At 41.9% G+C, this 19,768-nt stretch overlaps 1 protein-coding gene across 1 annotated transcript in view; it reads right to left on the bottom strand.

Moving 5' to 3' along the window:
* LOC124547812 overlaps positions 1–19,768 on the bottom strand; it is a gene marked incomplete at its 5' end in the record, with an annotated part of 204,065 nt that overhangs the window by 7,947 nt on the left and 176,350 nt on the right. The window contains one exon of the mRNA XM_047125132.1: positions 8,544–8,703. Within this exon, the coding sequence (XP_046981088.1) occupies positions 8,544–8,703 (160 nt within the window). The remainder of the gene's footprint in view (positions 1–8,543; positions 8,704–19,768) is intronic.

Genomic DNA, 19,768 nt, shown 5'->3' with positions numbered 1-19,768 from the left:
ACATCAGAAAATTGCAGCTAAAACCACATTACGAACAGTGAATGAGGAAATGGAATACACTGAACCTAAACACAACAGAGAAAAATAAATACAAACAGCATCAAAACATCATAAGAGTTGATAAATGTAAGTATTTGGGAGAATGGATACAGTAAAATGGCATAAATAATACCACATGTGAAGAAAGATCAAAGAAAATGGAACCAGCATAAAAACTCCCCGAAAACCAATATTATAAAAGATCAATATTGTTCCAGGTAAAAATTAAACACTACACAACAGTAATTAAAAAGGAAGCACTATACGGATTTAAATTCCAAATACTGAAGAAAAGAGGTGAACAAAAAGCACTAGTAAAGAAAGAAACAAAAATATACAGAAAACTTGAGGATCACCAAAGAACAAAGATACTGACTGAAGTGGAGGACTGAAAATATATAGTAACATAGAAACAATCACAGACGCAATAAGGAACAGGAGATTAAAGTTTTACAGTCATGTTTATAGAATGCATGAAAAGAAAATTTTTAACAATATAAGGAAAACTTTTGAATGCATTATGGGAACAGCAGTGATCAATAAAATTGTAAATAATTACTATTAAAAACAGTCTTGATCACAATTTATTTTATAAGGTGACCGGTTTCGACCACTGCTGTGGTCATCTTCAGACCATTGAGTGGAAACCCCTTTCTGTTGGAGAAAGGGGTTTCCACTCAATGGTCTGAAGATGACCACAGCAGTGGTCGAAACCGGTCACCTTATAAAATAAATTGTGATCAAGACTGTTTTTAATAGTAATTATTTAATATAAGGAAAAGATAGATATCCACTCACCTGAAAGATGAGATGTTGAGTTGCAAACAGGCATGATGAAAAGACAGTTACACATTAGTTTTCAGCCAAAGCCTTCTTCAGAGAAAGAGAAAGGGAAGCGATAGCAGGATACAAGTGGGGGCAGGTAGGTGGGGACGGGGAGGAATGAGGAGCAAAAAAGGAGAGGAGTGGGGAAGGGGAGAGACTGGCTGGTGTGTTGGCAGAGGGTGGCACACAATGAGGCTGAGAGGACAAGAACAGGGAGGAGATAAGGCAGTAGGGGCGAAAACTGTTGGGTAGAAGGTGTGGGGCCAGTATGTTACTGTAGGTTGAAACTCAAATAATTCTGGGACCAGAGAATGTGCTGTAAGGATAGCACCTATCTGTTCAGCTTAGAAAAGCTGGTGGTGAAAGGGAAGATCCAGATGGCCCAGGTAGTGAAGCAGCCATTGAAATCGAAGTTGTTATTTTCAGCAGCATGTTGTGCCACAGGGTGGTCTACCTTGTTCTTGGCCACAGTTTGGTGGTGGCTGTTCATCCTGGCGGACAACTGGTTGGTAGTCATGCCAATATAAAGAGCTGTGCAGTGATTGCAGCAGAGCTGACATGGCTACTTCCACAGCTGGCCTGGCCTCTGATGGGGCAGGATAAGCCCGTGAGAAGACTGGAATAGGAAATACTGAGTGGGTGGAATGGGCAGGTCTTGCACCTGGGTCTTCCACAGGGGTATGATCCAAGGGACTGGAATTGGTAGTGGCAGAGGGATGGATTGGGATGTTGTGGAGGTTGGATGGGAAATGGAACACTACTTTTGGGAGAGGTGGAAAGGATCTTGAGTAGGATGTCCCTCATCTCAGGGCGTGATGATATGTAATCAAACCCGTGATGAAGGATGTGGTTAAATTGTTCTAATCTGGGGTGGTACTGGATGACAAAGGAGGCACTCCTTTGTAGCTGTTTCTTGGTGGTGGTGGGAGGATTGGGGGGGGGGGGGGGGGGGATGGTGTGGAAGATATGTTTGGAGACTAGGTCTGGGGGATAGTGCCTGTCTGTGAAACATACTGGGCAAGGGAGTTCATCCACCAGGATGAATGGCCAGCACCACCCAACAGTTTCCACCTCCTGTCCTATCACCTATCCCCTATTATCATCCCCTCACACTCTTTGTATGCCACCCTCTGCCAAGGCACCCACCTGTCTTTCCCCTTTCCTGCTCCTAGACTTATTCACTCCCTATTTCCCCCACCCCCCTTCCCACCTCCCTGCTTCACAGCTTCCCGACACTGCTCCTGTTAGCAGTCCCTGCATGCTCTGCCAGATAGTGCTCCTCTCTCCCACCCATCCATATCCTGGCATCCATTCCCCTTCTCTGCCCCATCCAGATAGCTGCTTCTCTTCTACATGACAGCTGCATTCCAGTCCGAGCTGCCGGATATCGTGGTCATGTGTGCATTAGGTGTGCTTGCTTGTGTGAATGAATGTGTGTGTTTCCTTTTCTGAAGAAATCTTTGGCTGAAAGCTAATGTGTAACTGTCTTTTCATTTTGCCAGTCTGTAACTCAACATATCATCTTTACAGTGAGTAGCAATCTGTCTTTTCCTAATACTGTTGATATTCCAACATGGAGTTTCCATTGCTCAAGGAAATTTTTTAATTTCATCTCCAAATTAAAAATCACCACGGGATGGCTGGAAGAGACAAGAGCGAATTTGAGATAACATCACAAAAGACACCATGCAGGACAGGGAAAATTGCAGGCTACTGATTAATACTGTAAAATTTCCTATCCAACAACAAAAACCACAACATATAAGGGTGATGTCACATGAACAGAGTAAGCAATCAGCCAAGGCCTGAAGAAGTTCTGGGAAGACAAGAAGAAAAAGATGGTACCACAGTCATAGATTCTAAGCAGTCTAAATTTGGCCAAATTCTGTAATAGGAAAAAAATTCTCCAAGAAATACACTCTGTCAACTATGTATTTCTATTTTCATGTCCTCATATTTTATATATAAGTTGTGTTAATATCTCTTGCTCTTGCAAGTTCAAAATTGCCTACAGCGAGTTTTTTCAAAGTTTAATGAGAATGGATTGTTTAGAAACCATTTGTTAATACCCAAGAATACATAATTATCAACTCTTTTGACTGCTGTACTTAATTTGCCATTTATCATAATGTTCATAACAATGGACACAAAACAAACTTAAAATCAGATATTTTTTACTGATTCACTGATAGACACAAGAAAACGCAAAAAATTGAAGATGTAGCCTTGTGGAACACCATGTACAATTAGTTCCCAGTTGGAAGAACACTGACAGCTTAACATTGGACATTGGACTCTTTCCTACTGACATCCTTTGTTTTCTGTCCAAGAGATGTGACTTAAACCATTTTGCAGAACTTACTGTGACACAATTACATTCTTACATGCTGTACTTAAAAGGATGTTGTCATTTGGATAATCAAACATCTTTGACAGATCATAGAATATCCTAGCAGAATGTAATTTACTGCATAGTGGACTATGCGTTCTCTCTCTTTAGTAAATGACCCTTTCAAAATTGAAATCTTTTAGAAATTCAAATTGTGACTTCAGCAATGTACTGAAACTTTTTGGCTGATTAAAACTCTGTGCCAGAGTGGTACTTAAAATCTGAAGCTTGTCTTGTACAACACAATGCTCTTACTGACTGGGTTATGCAGTCATTGGCACATGATCTTCCTCACACCTTGTTTTGCCAGTCACTCTTCTCCAACTTTTTAGCTTTGGTAAAATTAGCAAAATGGTGTAGTGATGAAGTCAGAGTTTGGGTTTCTAAAGGTGTCTATGGCTGAGACAGTTTTTGTGTTATGATGCACACATCTTCAACAGGAAAAGCATAAAATTGGTAGTTTCTGTGAATTCAAAAGAAAATTAAAAATATATTAGTTACTCTTACAAATTATCTGATTAAATGATTAATGGAAAATCTCATATAAGATGTGAAACAAATACTAACAAAGAGATAGAGGGGCTGGCCAGTACTTACCTCAGCTCAGTACAGCCGATAGATACACATAAAACAGAACTGAAAATTTACATTCCTAGCTTTCGGAACTTTGTTCCTTCATCAGGGAGGAGAGAGGGGAAAAAAGGGAAGAAGGGAAAGTGGATTCAGTTACTCACAACCCAGGTTATGAAGCAACAGGGAAAGGTAAACAGGGAGGGTGGCAAGGATGGAGGCATGGTTGTCAGAGGGAAGCCAAAGATATTCTACTGTAAGTACTGTGTCAGCTTCAACCAAAGAGGATGCATACAGAAGTAAAGAGGTATATAGTATAAAGATAAACACAACTACGTAGGATGAAAAGATGCGTGAATGGCTAAAGAGGAAAGGGAAAGAGGAGAAGACTGAAGAGTGAATGGGAGTGAGGTTGTTTAACGTAGGTTCAGTCCAGGGGGATGGCGGGATGAAAGGATGTGTTGGAGTGCAAGTTCCCATCTCCGCAGTTCAGAGGGACTGGTGTTGGGTGGGAGAAGCCAAATGGCACATACGGTGTAGCAGGTTCCTAGGTCCCTAGAATTATGCTGGAGGGCATGCTCCGCTACTGGGTATTGGGCATCTCCTAGGCGGACAGTTCGTCTGTGTCCGTTCATGCGCTCAGCCAGTTTGGTTGTTGTCATGCCGATGTAAAAGGCTGTGCAGTGCAGGCATGTCAGTTGATAAATGACATGTGTAGTTTCACACGTAGCCCTGCCTTGAATTGTGTATGTTTTACCAGTAGCGGGGCTGGAGTAGGTGGTTGTGGGCGGATGCATGGGGCAGGTTTTGCAGCGGGGTCGGTTACAGGGGTAGGAACCGCTGGGTAGAGAAGGTAGTCTGGGAATATTGTAGGGTTTAACAAGGATGTTACGGAGGTTAGGGGGGCGACGAAAGGCAACTCTGGGTGGTGTGGGGAGAATTTTGTCAAGGGATGATCTCATTTCAGGGGTTGACTTGAGAAAGTCATATCCCTGGCGGAGTAATTTGTTGATGTTTTCGAGGCCAGGATAATATTGGGTGACAAGGGGGATACTTCTGTGTGGTCTGGGGGTAGGAACATTGTTGTTGGATGGGGAGGAATGTATTGCTCGGGAAATCTGTTTGTGGACAAGGTCTGCAGGATAGTTGCGGGAGAGGAAAGCACTGGTCAGGTTATTGGTGTAGTTGTTGAGGGATTCGTCACTGGAGCAGATACGTTTGCCACGAATACCTAGGCTGTAGGGAAGGGAGCGTTTGATGTGGAAAGGATGGCAGCTATCAAAGTGAAGGTACTGTTGTTTGTTTGTGGCTTTGATATGGACATAGGTGTGGATGTGAGCTTCAACAAGATGAAGGTCAACATCCAGGAAGGTGGCTTGGGTTTTGGAGAAGGACCAGGTGAAATTCAGATTCGAAAAGGAGTTGAGGTTATGGAGGAAATTAAGGAGTGTTTCTTCACCATGAGTCCAGACCACAAAGATGTCATCTATAAACCTATACCAGTCCAGGGGAAGCAGCTGTTGGGTCTTCAGGAAAGCCTCCTCCATGCGGCCCATGAAGAGGTTGGCATAGGAGGGAGCCATCCTGGTTCCCATGGCCGTTCCCCTGATTTGTTTGTAGGTCTGGCCTTCAAAAGTGAAGTAATTATGGGTGAGGATGAAGTTGGTAAGTGTGATAAGGAACGAGGTTTTTGGAAGATCTTCGGGTGGGCGTTGGGAGAGGTAGTGCTCAAGGGCAGAGAGACCATGGGTATGTGGGATGTTTGTGTAAAGGGATGTAGCATCTATGGTGACAAGAAAGGTTTCAGGTGGGAGAGGAGTGGGAATGGATTTGAGGCGTTCTAGGAAGTGGTTTGTGTCTTTGATGTAGGATGGGAGTCTGCGGGTGATAGGTTGTAGGTGCTGGTCTACCAGAGCTGAGATACGTTCGGTTGGGGATTTGAAGCCTGCTACAATGGGATGGCCAGGATGGTTCTCTTTGTGGATTTTGGGTAATAGGTAGAAGGTAGGGGTACGTGGCTCAGGTGGAGTGAGTAAGTCTATGGAAGCCGTTGTGAGGCCTTGTGAGGGACCTTGGATTTTTAGGATTTTTTGCAGCTCAGTCTGGATGGAGGGAATGGGATCCTGGGTAACAGCTTTGTAGGTTGAGGTGTCAGAGAGTTGCCGCAGTCCTTCTGCCACATACTCCACACGGTCAAGTACGACAGTTGTGGAGCCTTTATCCGCCGGGAGGATGACAATAGAGTGGTCTATTTTCAGCTCTTTAATGGCACGGGATTCAGCTGGGGTGATGTTGGGGGTTGTCGGGATGTTCTTCAAGAAGGACTGGGAGGCAACACTGGATGTGAGGAATTCCTGAAATGTCTGCAAGGGATGGTTTTGGGGGAGGGGAGGAGGATCCCTTTGAGAAAGCAGTCGGAACTGTTCTAGACAGGGTTCAACACTGGGTCTAGTACTTGGGGGGGGCTGTGTTTGGGTAGTGAAGTGATATTTCCAGTTGAGGTTCCGGGTGAATGAGAGGAGATCTTTAACCAGGGCAGTGTGATTGAATTTAGGTGCGGGGCTAAAGGTTAAGCCTTTTGATAGAACAGATGTCTCTGGAGGAGAGAGGGATCTGGATGAGAGGTTTAGGACTGAATTGGGACTGGTGATATGTGGCATTTGACTGTGGTTATAGTTGAGATTTGGTCTGCGTGGGGTATGTGCTGGGATGGGGAGATTGAGTAGGGTGGCTAGGCTAGGTTTGTTGGCTATGAGGGGGGTTTGTTGAAGGTTCTGTTGTGGTTGGTGTTTGTGAGGGATAGGGAGAGGGACCCCACTTCTGAGGTGTTGCACTAGCACTGTGGATAGTTTTTTCAGGTGTTGTGTGGCATGGAACTCAAGTTTGCAGCTGGCTTCTAGGATGATGTTCCTCAGTGTGTTCTCCAAGCAAGGGTTTGAGAGGTGGAGGACTTTGAAGAGAGATAGGAGCTGTTGGGAGTGGTGGTTACATGAAGTAGTGTAGAGATTCAGGACAAGTTGGGTAAGGGCTAAGGATTGAAGGTTCTGGAATTCCAGGAGAGACTGGTGGAAGGAGGAATTGCACCCAGAGATGGGAACTTTTAAGGTAAGCCCTTTAGGGGTAATTCCAAAGGTTAAGCAGGACTGGAGGAAAAGTATGTGGGATTGCAGTTTGGCTACAGTGAATGCATGTTTCCGGAATGAATGTAAATAATGTGGTATAGGATTAGGGTACATAGTGGGTAACTGGTGGGTAGGGAAATTAAATAACTAAAGTTGAGATAGTAATCATAAGAAGGAGTAAAACACGGAGGGAAGGACGAGAAGGAAAGAAATTGTGTGGGTAATGTTCAGTACCAAAGGAAGACCAGTAAATAAGAAAAATACGGAAAAAGTTGACCAGACCAAGCAAGTATGTCCAGATCAGGGGAAAAAGAACACACGTAGCTCAAAAACAGAGAGAGCGAGTGGCGAAAAAAGATCGCGCGTGCCGCAAAAGCGATAGCGCGAGCCGCAAAAGCGATCGCGCGAGCCGCAAAAAAGATCGCGCGTGCCGCAAAAAAGATCGCGGGTGGGGCAGAAATGTCCCAAAATTTTTTCTTGTGGCAGAGAAAGATAGCCAATGGCACAAAAGTATCGCCAGCAACAAGAAATCGACGGAATCTGATTATACAGATTACAGAATTGAGTTCTCCTGTTATTTGCATGACAAGAAGCAATAATTAATGTGAGCAGGTTTCTCTTTTTTTTGGTACATATGTAATGTTGTTCCACAATAGATATGTGTGTGCATTTTATTGGAAGTATAATCATAAGGGATGTCAAACAAAACTTTTGACCCAATTGAGGATTCCTGTAGAAATGATGCAGGAAGTTATCTTGGATGGAGAATCATCAACAGAAGTAGAAGTAACATCAGAGGGCATCAAGGATTCAAAAATGCTTGCAACAGAATGGAGCCACTGCACATTATTTGTGGCATTTGGCACAGTACCTCACTGAAACTGGGCACCGTATCGATCACAGTAGTGCTGTTGCATGGTAACCTGACTGTTCTCAAACAGTGGGACTGTTTGTAGACTGGTAGTGCCTTTCAAATTCTTATCTACACAGTAAAGAAGAATGTAATTGCGAGTTCCAGTTAGCAGAACTGTGCCTCATTACACAAGCTTCAAAGTCCGTTGTAATTGACAATGGAAATTTTAAACACTAGTTTGCAAAAAGCAGTTCATGATGAGACACAAGTAACAATCTATTAACTTACTGAAACCTGCACCTGGCAGTTTCAGACACCTGGAGACTATAAAGAATAAGACATATCTTTATACAACATTTCTCTTTATAATGATTGATACCATCTTCCATTAATGTATGTTTTGCTCCTGAACTATGCTGCATAGAAAGACCACAAAAATAGTTTCAAAATTTGTACAATAAAATTCCAGTTACATTTAATTTATAACTAATAGCCCAATGGAAGTCACTCTCTGGACTTTTTGATGTACGAGGAAACTTTACCTGTAGGAAGCCTCACAGACTAGCTCAAAGCTTCAACTTACTAGATGTTTCTCCTAAAACTTTATACTGGACCTCACATAAAGCATTGGAACTAGCACTAATAGGAATGCGGGTTCAGGAGAGAGTTTGGCTCCAGCAACGCCCTACTAAATTAAACTTAACAGTTGTTACATAAATGAAAGAATGTACCATACGCTACTCACTTTGTGTAGACAGAAAGATTAGTGAGATTGTAGCGCTTGCGGAAGGCACGCACTTTCACGGGGCAGAGGTCATGGCTGCGGCAGCATCGGTCCACCTCACTGTCATTGCCCAGATCATGGTACGTCTCTGCAATGTCCCCTGCTCCACACCACTTTGTACCTGTATGCAAGGACACAGCTTCTGAAATCTATATGAGCTTTTAATAAGATCACAGCTTTATAACTATTAGTGCTGATATATTTTTATTATTGCTGTAAGTTTCTGTGTTTCCTCTGAATCAGTTTTGAATAATTTTTTCTCTCCTCATGCTCTACTGGTGTTTGCTAAACTGTCTTTGACAGGAGTTTAATTTTCATTAATTTTTGCTTTTTGTATTGTTCCATGTGGCATAGACACATACAGGGTGGTTAGAAACAGTCCAAAACCCTTGTAAGGTTGTGCTGAGAAATAATCGTTAAGAAAAAAATTCTATATTTGCTCCATTTCTGAGTTAATTAACATTAAGCTAGCAAATCAGACCATTTTCTCAGAATTTCAAGGGGTCCACCAGAGATGGGGTTGTCAAATGTCTTAATTGTCTGATTTTCTAAAACCAAACAAGTGAGCAATACAAAAATTGGACATGGAATGGTAGTGAGGATCAAACCTGAGGCAAAGGATGAGCAGTCTCAGGTGCTATCATCTACGCTATGACAACAGCTGACATTACTAGTATCTAGTGGGCCACTTGAATTTGCAGCTGCGATAGTCTGATTGGCTAACTTCAATGCCAATTAACTCAGAAACAGCACAATGTATCAGACTATTTCTTAACAATTATTGCTCAGCACAACCTACCATGCAACATTCTGTGGCAGTGATATTTTTCATGTCTGGTGCAAAGTGATATCAAAAGTGCGCGAGAGTTTTTTTCTGGTCATGTGTTATTTTTTTATCTTTGCCGTAAGACTATAGTGTCTCCTAGTTTTTGTTACTTCTCTGTTGTTTTTTTTTAGTTTCTTCTCATTGTGAGTTTTTGCGAATAAATATTTTTTTGTTAACACATAATACCAGTTGGCTATGCAATTATTTGTTGTAGGCAAGTCACCTATAATTCCTGACAAGCTTTTCAGATTGTCTATGACCACCCTGTATACTTTTTTAACTGCAGAATTGAGCAATGCTTTTTACTTGATAACATTTTAGTGTCATGTGTATTGCATTGTAAGTGTAATGCTTGGTGTACATGGCTGATCAGTGCTTGTAGAGTGAAGTTTCATTTTCGTATTGTTGACAGTGACAAGGGAGCTGAAACCCATGGCCTCTTAAATAGCGTAAAGAGGAATTGGTGACATAAATACCACCACAATTTGTCATCAGAAGTGTCAGCTGCCCTTATTCCATGACACTCTCTTGAGGGGCATGGAGTGTAACTCAGGACGGAGGGTAGTCTGGTAATTAGAAAAAATTTGCCACTACCTCTCTTTTTCCTCAATGCCCATACAATGGCCAATGTAATTTCCCCAATCACAATTCAAACTACTTTGAGGCAAAACACCACTATACTACTATGGCTTAGCGATCTCAGATAGGAGACAAGTATGTTGTAAAGCATTAATCAAGTTATCATCTGAGTGAACACCTCTGTACTTTGCTAGGTAGAGTCATATTGACGAGGGTGTACAGTAGAAAACTGGTCATCCAGCCTTTTAAGTTTGCTCTGAAATCTAATCCACACTAAAGCTTAACATTTTTCAAATTCTTGTCATTCGGCCGAAATAGAAATAGATGAGACAGATTTTCCTAAAATCGATAGGGATTATGCCAAAAACTATGGAATTTTACTCTCACACTTACCTACTTAGCAGCTCACATGCCAAGTACATATAAGACAATTCTGTGTGATGTGACCACTTCGCAGCTGTTTGTAAATCTCTTTTGTGAGTAAATAACAAATACTGTTAGCTAATGATGATTTAGTGCAGGTGATGATATGGGTGTATAGTATAGTGGTGTTTTGCCTCAAAGTAGTTTGAGTTGTGATTGGGGAAATTACATTGGCCATTGTTTGGGCACCGAGGAAAAGAGAGGTTGATACACCTCATGCCAACCACTATTCCTGAGCACAGAGTTACATTTTTTTAAAATAATTATTAACTCACACAATTATTATCCACTTATGCACTCTTTAACTTACACTGAAGAGCCAAAGAAGCTGGTACACCTGCCTAATATCATGTAGGGCCCCTGCAAGCACGCAGAAGTGCCGCAACATGACATGGCATGTACTTGACTAATGTCTGAAGTAGCGCTGGAGGGAACTGACACCATGAATCCTGCAGGGCTGCCCATAAATCCGTAAGAGTACGGGGGGGGGGGGGGGGTGGAGATCTCTTCTGAACAGCATGTTGCAAGGCATCCCATGTATGCTCAATAATGTTCATGTCTGGGGAGTTTCGTGGCCATCAGAAGTGTTTAAACTCAGAAGAGTGTTCCTGGAGCCACTCTGTAGCAATTATGAACATGTTTCTAGTTATCAACAGTCCAATGTCAGTGCTGATGGGCCAAGGAGAGGTGTAAAGCTTTGTTGTGCAGTCATCAAGGATACTGGAGTGGGCCTTCCCATATCAATGATATTTCTTTGAATGATTCGCACGTTGACACTTGTTGATGGCCCACAACTGAAATCTGCAGCAATTTGCGGAAGGGTTGCACTTCAGTCTCATTGAACGATTCTCTTGGGCTGTCATTGGTCCCGTTCTTGCAGCATCTTTTTCCTGCTGCAGCGATTTCAGAGATTTGATGTTTTACCAGGATTCCTGATATTCACGGTACACTTGAGAAATGGTCGTACAGGAAAATCCCGACTTCATTGCTATCTCGGTGATGCTGTGACCCATCGCTGGTGCACCGACTATAACACCATGTTCAGATTCATAAACGTTATACAGGCATTGCCGACCGCAGTGCCGTCTTCTGCCTGTTTACGTATCTCTGTATTTGAATACCTATGTCTATGTCAGTTCCTTTGGCACTTCAGTGTATATGTGTGTTTTATTCAAGGTGCAGCAATTATTTTTTTGACAGGCTAAGTATCTGTAGATGGATACAAAAACTACAGACAATTAATGTCAGGCACAACATAATTAATGTCAGGCTTACTGAACAAAAAGTAGTTCCCTTCATTTTAAGAGAGCAGAACAGTTCCATAAACATTGTAGAAATCCGTGATTTTGCAGTTTAATGAGTGGACCAATGTTTCAGAAGTAAGGGAAATATGTGTTCAACCACTGTTGCTTCAGTAGCTTGTACAAATCAAGTACTTTGCAACAATAGTGGTCTTTACATTATTGCATTTTTCCAGGTACCGTAGTTGCGGAGATACTGCAGATGAGGGCCTTGCAGGTCAAATAGATGTGTATTTATTTGTTAATGATTGTCATCCCAGTATGTGACAGTTTATAGGCAAGTGAGTGAAGGAACTGTTATATTGGAAGACAGGTCTGACAATGAAATGGTTCTTGTTCAGACGACCACTACTCATGATTCAAGGCACCTTTCAACTCAGCCTAAGGAACTATGACTGGTAGATTAAAACACTACAGATTAGTGTAAGGATTTCTTACTTTATGCATTTACATCTACTCAATTGAAATTGCATTCTGCAGTTCATGTTTTTACGTGTCTGTTTTTCTACCATTTATTAGTGATGATATTTGTGTGCTTGGTAGCAGAATAAGGACCTTTAAAAGTAGGGATAAGTTAACAACAGGAAACATTGGCAGTTATTTTTTCATGTAATGAGAATGTTATCAAATAGACAACAGGACATACTTGCAGTGCTGTCAAGAATGTGCAATGCATTGTTCCGACACTAGATGTCAGGCCGGTAATAGGGTTCATTCGGGGGAGGAGGCCAAACAGCAACGTCATCGGTCCCATCGGATTAGGGAAGGATGTTGGCCATGCCATTTGATAGAAACCATCCTGCCATTTAACTGAAGTGATTTAGAGAAAGCAACGAAAACATAAATCAGGATGACCGGATGCGAGTTTGAACTGTTGTCCTCCCAAATGCGAGTCCAGTGTGCTAACCACTGTGTCACCTTGCACAGTTTTAAAAAGGGATGATACCAGCGAAGGTTTCATAAATACATACGACTGACAACTGATTAATCTTTGTACAGAAGCATCTGTGTGATTTTATTTAATATCAGACATTTTGTATCTTGCTCTCTCTTGTTTGTAAGCTTTGTGGCAAGATGTAATTGATAAGGTATCAATTGTAATTATTGACTGATAGAGTTTAATCGATATAAGCTTGTATAAAATAATATTTGTAAGAGAAAAATAATCATGGATTATTAGAAACTAACCGGTTTTGTAATGAGTAGCCCAATGTTAATGTAACAGAGGAATTTCACTATCATTGTCGTGTTTACAGTTAAAAAACTTATTTTCGTTCTTACTTTGGGTATCAAATTATTTATTTTTAGAGTCATTAACTGTTACATTAGTCAATGGTGAATAAAACCATCTAGAAGTGACGGCTATGTGCTTATAATTTGAACTGAAACACAGACAGACGAGAAGGAATGTGCTAAATTATTTACGAAGCGGGAACGTGTAGGTATCTTTGCTTACGTATCAGTCGGGCAGTGAGCAGACTTTACTGCCGCACTTTGTTCAGGATGTAGGCTATGGTGATGGTATGGCAAATTAATAACCACACTTGCCGAAAATGTATTTATTCTGCCAAATGAGTAAATGAACTAGAGACAAAAACGAACTCAGATCGCAATGTCCATTAGCCGGCGATCGCGGTAATTGTGTTTGCATAATAGTTCCATTTGAACACCGATTCCGGAGGGTGACGAGTGCATCGTCCGGTAACGTTGAGTGCAGGACAACAGTGGACGCGCGTCCGGAACGAAACGAACCTTTTTCTCGCGATCGCAGGGCACCGTGTATTTCGTAAAGGCGACGAAGCGAAGGCGGAAACGAACGGAAAGCGCCAAACAAACTTCCGTACGCGTCTGTAAAAATGTGTGACGAGGGCCTCCCGTCGGGTAGACCGTTCGCTGGGTGCAAGTCTTTCAATTTTACGCCACTTCGGCGACTTGCGCGTCGATGGGGATGAAATGATGATGATTAGCACAACACAACACCAAGTCCCTGAGCGGAGAAAAATCTCCGACCCAGCCAGGAATCGAACCCGGTCCCTTAGGATTGACATCGCGCTGACCATTTTTTTCCCCCTTTTCCATTGTGTTCGTTGTGTTTGGCCGTTGCGGACGTCACATGACATCCGGTCAAATCTGTTTGTTGGTCCCTCCACTCAGTTTTTTTATTACTTTTTTTTTTTGATCGCTGTGTTTGGTCGTTGCGGACGTCGCAAGACATCCTGTTCAGGTTCGGTGGCGATCCTTCCACTCAGTTTTTTATTACGACCGAACACGCTGAGCTACCGTGCCGGCCACGCTGAGCTAACGCGCCGGCTGACCACTCAGCTACCAGTCGTGGACTACGCGTCTGTGATGAGCTACGTTATAAGCTTGACCCACGCGGTACGCGGATTGAAGTTGTAGGCTCTCTAAGAACGCGTCTGTACTGTACGGCGATTCAGTTCGCTCTGCCGTTGCTTTTTGCCAATTCGCGCCCGTGCGCGGCACATGTTGCCAGAATTTTGCCTATCTGCATGTATGCACGCCGATGGATATGTGACGCAGCTAACTTGGGCCAGTCGTAAGCGGCTCTGGTACTACCACGCATTTTTGCGGCACTGCTGCCACACAGATCCCCTCTTGGAGAGCAGAATTCGGAAGCTGCGAGAAAGTGCAGGCGCTCAGCTGGTGTGACAGGCGTTTGGGTTCCGCGCGCTTCGTTGTGACGTCGTCACGAGTGGGTTGGTTGGTTTGTGGGAACGAAGGGACCAGACTACTAGGGCCATCGGTTCCTCACGAGTAGGACGGAAGCGGGCTGATCAGTGATGATTAGGCGGTGGTGCGTGACGTCAGAGCGCTGGTGCAAGGTAGGCTCGTCCTCGCCCAGCTGGCTGAGTGGCTCTGGTTCGTTACGCATCTTTGCTGCACGGCTGCCACTTTGGCCAACGTGACAAAAGCCCGGTGAGCTGGCGTTTTCTGTTTAATCTTCGCAAGTAATTCTAAAAACAAAACTGAGATGGTGGAATATTGCCTGAAGGTAAGAGAAATGCAGAGACCTTTTGTTTTTTGTTCTTTGCGCTATCTTACTATTATGATCTACTAACGTCTGTCCAAGAAGTAGTAGAATGTATCGGAATCTGCTACAGTCTTTAGATGCTTTGTTTGTTTGATTATCTGGAAATAATTTTCTGTTAACTTCTACACAGTATGTCAGCATATTAGTGAGTCAGCTGCCGTGGCAATGACTATGAATAGAGATATTCCTCTTAATCGCTGTACATAATTTGATGCACTACCTCGGGAACAAACGCTATTTCTTAATTCATTATTCCAGGTATTGTGTAAGAGTTCTCAAATAACCTTACAATATTTCCAGAATGAGTCCCGATATCTACGATGAAGAAAATGACAATGATCAGTCACTTACTGCTAGGACAGTGATGTGCTTGACCAAACAAAATGTTCAGGTGCCTCACTGTCCATGTTGGCATCTCTTTGCTCACTCTAACAAAGCAAGTTTTATAAACAGGAGTAAGTTAGCATTCGAGCTATTTCACTATTGTAGTCTACACAATTCTGTTCGTAGCATTCATTCAGAAAAGGCCAGGAAGGATCAAGGCTTCGATTTAACTAGGGTTGCCATCCATCCCAATATATCGGACCGTCACCGTTATGGACCTTCTTGTACCGACATCCCAACAAGAACCAATTTTGTCCCGATTTTGCAAAATACTGTTACGAGGTTGGATCAAGTACTAAAGTAGCGCCATCTGTTAGCGCAACATCTAAATCCAGCCTCAGTCAACAAGTTTATGTTGGCGTGGTCGTCTCACAGATGGCAATGCTGGTTACATACACTGTATCACAATAGAACCACCTTCTAGATTTAATGCCATCAGTCGAGAAAATACCAGACTTCTCTAGTAGTAAGGGGCTGGAACAATTCAAGCAGCGCCACGCGGAAGAATCGTGAAGTTCCCATTTGAATAGCGATTTGATAAGACGATTCTTTCTAAGCGCGTGATACGAACAACAAGTGCAAGTTAGTAATGTCTGAAGTGTTTACTGCAGGTATAGGGCTTCAAGCGTGATGTGTACTTCGATGACTTAAGTGTTACCGTCGACTGTTTACCGTCTAACAAACTTGCGTTATCATAGCTTACTAAAAAGCCTAAGGATGGAAAGAGAAAGTGTCACTTTTCGGATAATTCCACAAACGAGTGATCTTTTGTCAAGAAAGGATGTACTGATCAGGAAGCGTTGTGTGATATTTATAGCTGTTTTATCTCATAACTCACGGAGGTAAGGCAGATGTGAGGCATTACATTTCTACGAAGAATCATACAAATGGATTCGCAGTAGCTTCAATATCAAAGTCTGTTTATACGTGATTAAAGAAGATAGCCAGTAAGAACTGCTCGTTGCTGCTGCAGAATTAACAACAGCTTATAAAGTTGCAAAGCATTATCAGTCCTTCAGTTCTCGTAACTGTACCGTAAAACTGACTACCGCAATGTATCCTGAGATCAAAGTCGCCGCAAAGCAGTCTACAGCCGCAAAGCAGTCTATAGCCAAGACGGAAGCTACAGCAATTGTTAAAAATATTGTCCGCCACATTCCGTGTCCGAATGCATAAAACATTTGCAAGAAGTTTCATTTTATGGCATATGCACCGATGCATCGAACCACAAGGCGGAAAAGTTGTTTCCTTTACTAAAACTGATGGAATCAAACAGAAGCTTTTGAAGTTTGATTCAGTGAACAACGAAACATCGGAGACAATTGCAAAGTTTTGTCTAGACACATGGAGACAACTGCAAATTCCATTAGATAAATTACTCACTTTTTGTGAAGACAATACCAGTACCAACTTCGGAGGGCTTTATCGACGCGACCAGCGGAATGTGTTTCACCAAATCAAAGAACTAGGAAAAAATGTAGAAGGAATTAGATGCCCTGCCGATATTCTCCACAATACTATATCAAGCGCTGTTGGAATCTTAACTGTCGACATTGAAATAATCTCATGAAAATATTTAATTATTTTTCAGTCTATACTGCGAGGACACAGAAGCTGAAAGAGTTCTGCTTATATGTTGATGTCAATCATCAGACTCTTTTCTCACTCGAAAACAAGGTGGTTATCGTTAATGCGCGTAGTTTAGAGAATTCTTAAGCTTTCGATTCCATAAAACAATTTTTTGACACCAAAGACAGGTCACCTAGAACAATTTTAGATTTTTTTTGGTGGTCCGATCAGTGAAATTTATTTTACGTTCCTGCAGTCAAACTTGGTTCTGTTTAGAAAAAAAAAAAAAAATGAAAAGTCGCTCAAAGATGTCTAAATGAAAGGAAGACTGCCAATTTTATTGGCGTGCAAATCAAGATGAATTTGAAAAAATTAAAGAATGAGAACCATACTCAAGAAATAATTAATTTGATTTCGAAATTTGAGGAAGAGATGATGGGCTTTCTAAACCATTTGATTACTTAGGGAAATGGGCTATTTCTCTTAATAAATATCAAGTATTTGATTGGATGACGCTATCGCAAACTCCAGATTGGCTGATGATTGAAAACACTGTTATATGCCTGACTATAAGTGGTGTGAAGATTTCAGGCGACAATTGTTCTCTGGAATATATGTGTCTGAAGAGCTTTTTAGAAACTAAGTGTCACTCCGGAGAATGGAAGTCTAAACAGTTCGTGGAAGAAAGGTGGATTTATTTTCTTGAGGAAACCGAAAATCCTGAACGCAAATCCCAACTGCTAAAACTATGCGAGTATTTGTTTTCTATTCTCGCTCACAAAGTCACTAGAGTATTTTTGCTGATGTCGGCCCAGTGGACTGATGATGGAAATTGACTGCTGCCAGGGACTGTGAAATCAATCTTACAGTGCCAGTTTAACTACAAGCTGACTTGCATGGAGTTTTATAAATATGTAAAAGGAAAAAAAAAAACTTGCTGTCCGGAAAATATGGTGTACCAACTACTTGCTCCGCAACAAGTTCCGTGTAACTGTGTTCTAAATAAAAAGTAATTATAATAAATACATTTCTACTACATTTCTACACCCCCATTTCAGTGCGTCCCGACGAGGTCCCAGCTAGATATAGCAACCCTAGATGGAAATGACAATAGGAAATTATGAACTGTATGATATCCACACATACGAAATATTGTTTATTGCTTTCTGCGTCTTGTTTGCAAAGAAGATTATTGATTTTGCCATTGTATGAAGTAACTTTGACTATACGTGAATGATGTGAACACTGTTAGTTAAATTTAACAAGAAACTATGGAATCAGATGTCAATAGCACTATACTAATAACACACAAACAATTTTTTGGTAGCAAAAATTTCGTATACTATAAAAACAAATGAATTAATAGAAATAATCAACTAAATAAATGTTACATAAATGTTGACGAATTTGGGACCCAAAATTAATGGAGATTTAATTACGTAAAATATCGAATTTGTGAAAAATTAACGAATTATAATGAAGAGGCATTTAAATTTTGGAATATTAAGATATCACTGAAACATGGGAGAAATATTAAAAAAATCTTGTGATATAAGAGACTGTGAATTGTTGCTTGCAGGTTTAAATTAAGTAAAAAGCAGTTGTAATTGCTATGATGTTATGAATGAGTATGCTACAGAGGCCACTGAGGACCGTAATTATGAGATGAGTGTACGGTAACGCATTTTCACCAAAATGCAGACTGTCCTTTTTTAATATTGTTTATTTACAGTACATTGTTCTCTCAGACTACAAGAAAATTGTCTTAGAAACCAGGCTCAAGCGTTAAGACCACGGGGGACTTCCACTTACCGACAGAAGCGACAGACGATGGATGAGGAGGGGTAGCTATGCTTGTGAGAAAAATATGTCTTACGATGTTCTTGAATGTAACTGCAACAACCAAGACATCCAAGCCGCAGCAGTATCTACGTGAACCTCAGAATTTGTCCTTAATACAGGGTGTTACAAAAAGGTACGGCCAAACTTTCAGGAAACGTTCCTCACACACAAATAAAGAAAAGATGTTATGTGGGCATGTGTCCGGAAACGCTTAATTTCCATGTTAGAGATCATTTTAGTTTCGTCCACCTACGCTCAATGGAGCACGTTATCATGATTTCATACGGGATGCTCTACCTGTGCTGCTAGAACATGTGTCTTTACAAGTACGACACAACATGTGGTTCATGCACGATGGAGCTCCTGCACATTTCAGTCGAAGTGTTCGTACGCTTCTCAACAATAGATTCGGTGACCGATGGATTGGTAGAGGCGGACCAATTCCATGGCCTCCACGCTCTCCTGACCTCAACCCTCTTGACTTTCATTTATGGGGGCATTTGAAAGCTCTTGTCTACGCAACCCCGGTACCAAATGTAGAGACTCTTCGTGCTCGTATTGTGGACGGCTGTGATACAATACGCCATTCTCCAGGGCTGCATCAGCGCATCAGGGATTCCATGCGACGGAGGGTGGATGCATGTATCCTCGCTAACGGAGGACATTTTGAACATTTCCTGTAACAAAGTGTTTGAAGTCACGCTGGTACGTTCTGTTGCTGTGTGTTTCCATTCCATAATTAATGTGATTTGAAGAGAAGTAATAAAATGAGCTCTAACACGGAAAGTTAGCGTTTCCGGACACATGTCCACATAACATATTTTCTTTCTTTGTGTGTGAGGAACGTTTCCTGAAGGTTTGGCCGTACCTTTTTGTAACACCCTGGATACTGGACTGGCTAACTACAAGCCATCTGACAAGCTCCTATCAGGTATTGGTATGACATCCCTGTTACAACACTTTTGCCATGCACTGCTCGTGTTGGGGGAGTCTCCCACAATTAGAGACATCTGAAGATCTAATTTCCAGCCATTTCAAACTAACACTGTGCATTACTGAAGCCATTGTAGAGGCTGTTCCTCAGTAGAAGCCGCTTTGGATTGTAAACAGTCAGTCCTGTGTTGTGGGATACTGAAAGTGAGCGAACGTGAGGAAGCATTTAGGAAATGTAAGAGCTATAATACCCAACAAAACCATATCAGCCTGCAAA

This window comes from Schistocerca americana, chromosome 1 (genome assembly GCF_021461395.2).
Source record: "Schistocerca americana isolate TAMUIC-IGC-003095 chromosome 1, iqSchAmer2.1, whole genome shotgun sequence".
Taxonomy (NCBI): Eukaryota; Metazoa; Arthropoda; class Insecta; order Orthoptera; family Acrididae; genus Schistocerca; species Schistocerca americana.
Note: the sequence above shows the minus strand (reverse complement) of the source record. Positions and strands in the feature narration are given on the sequence as shown.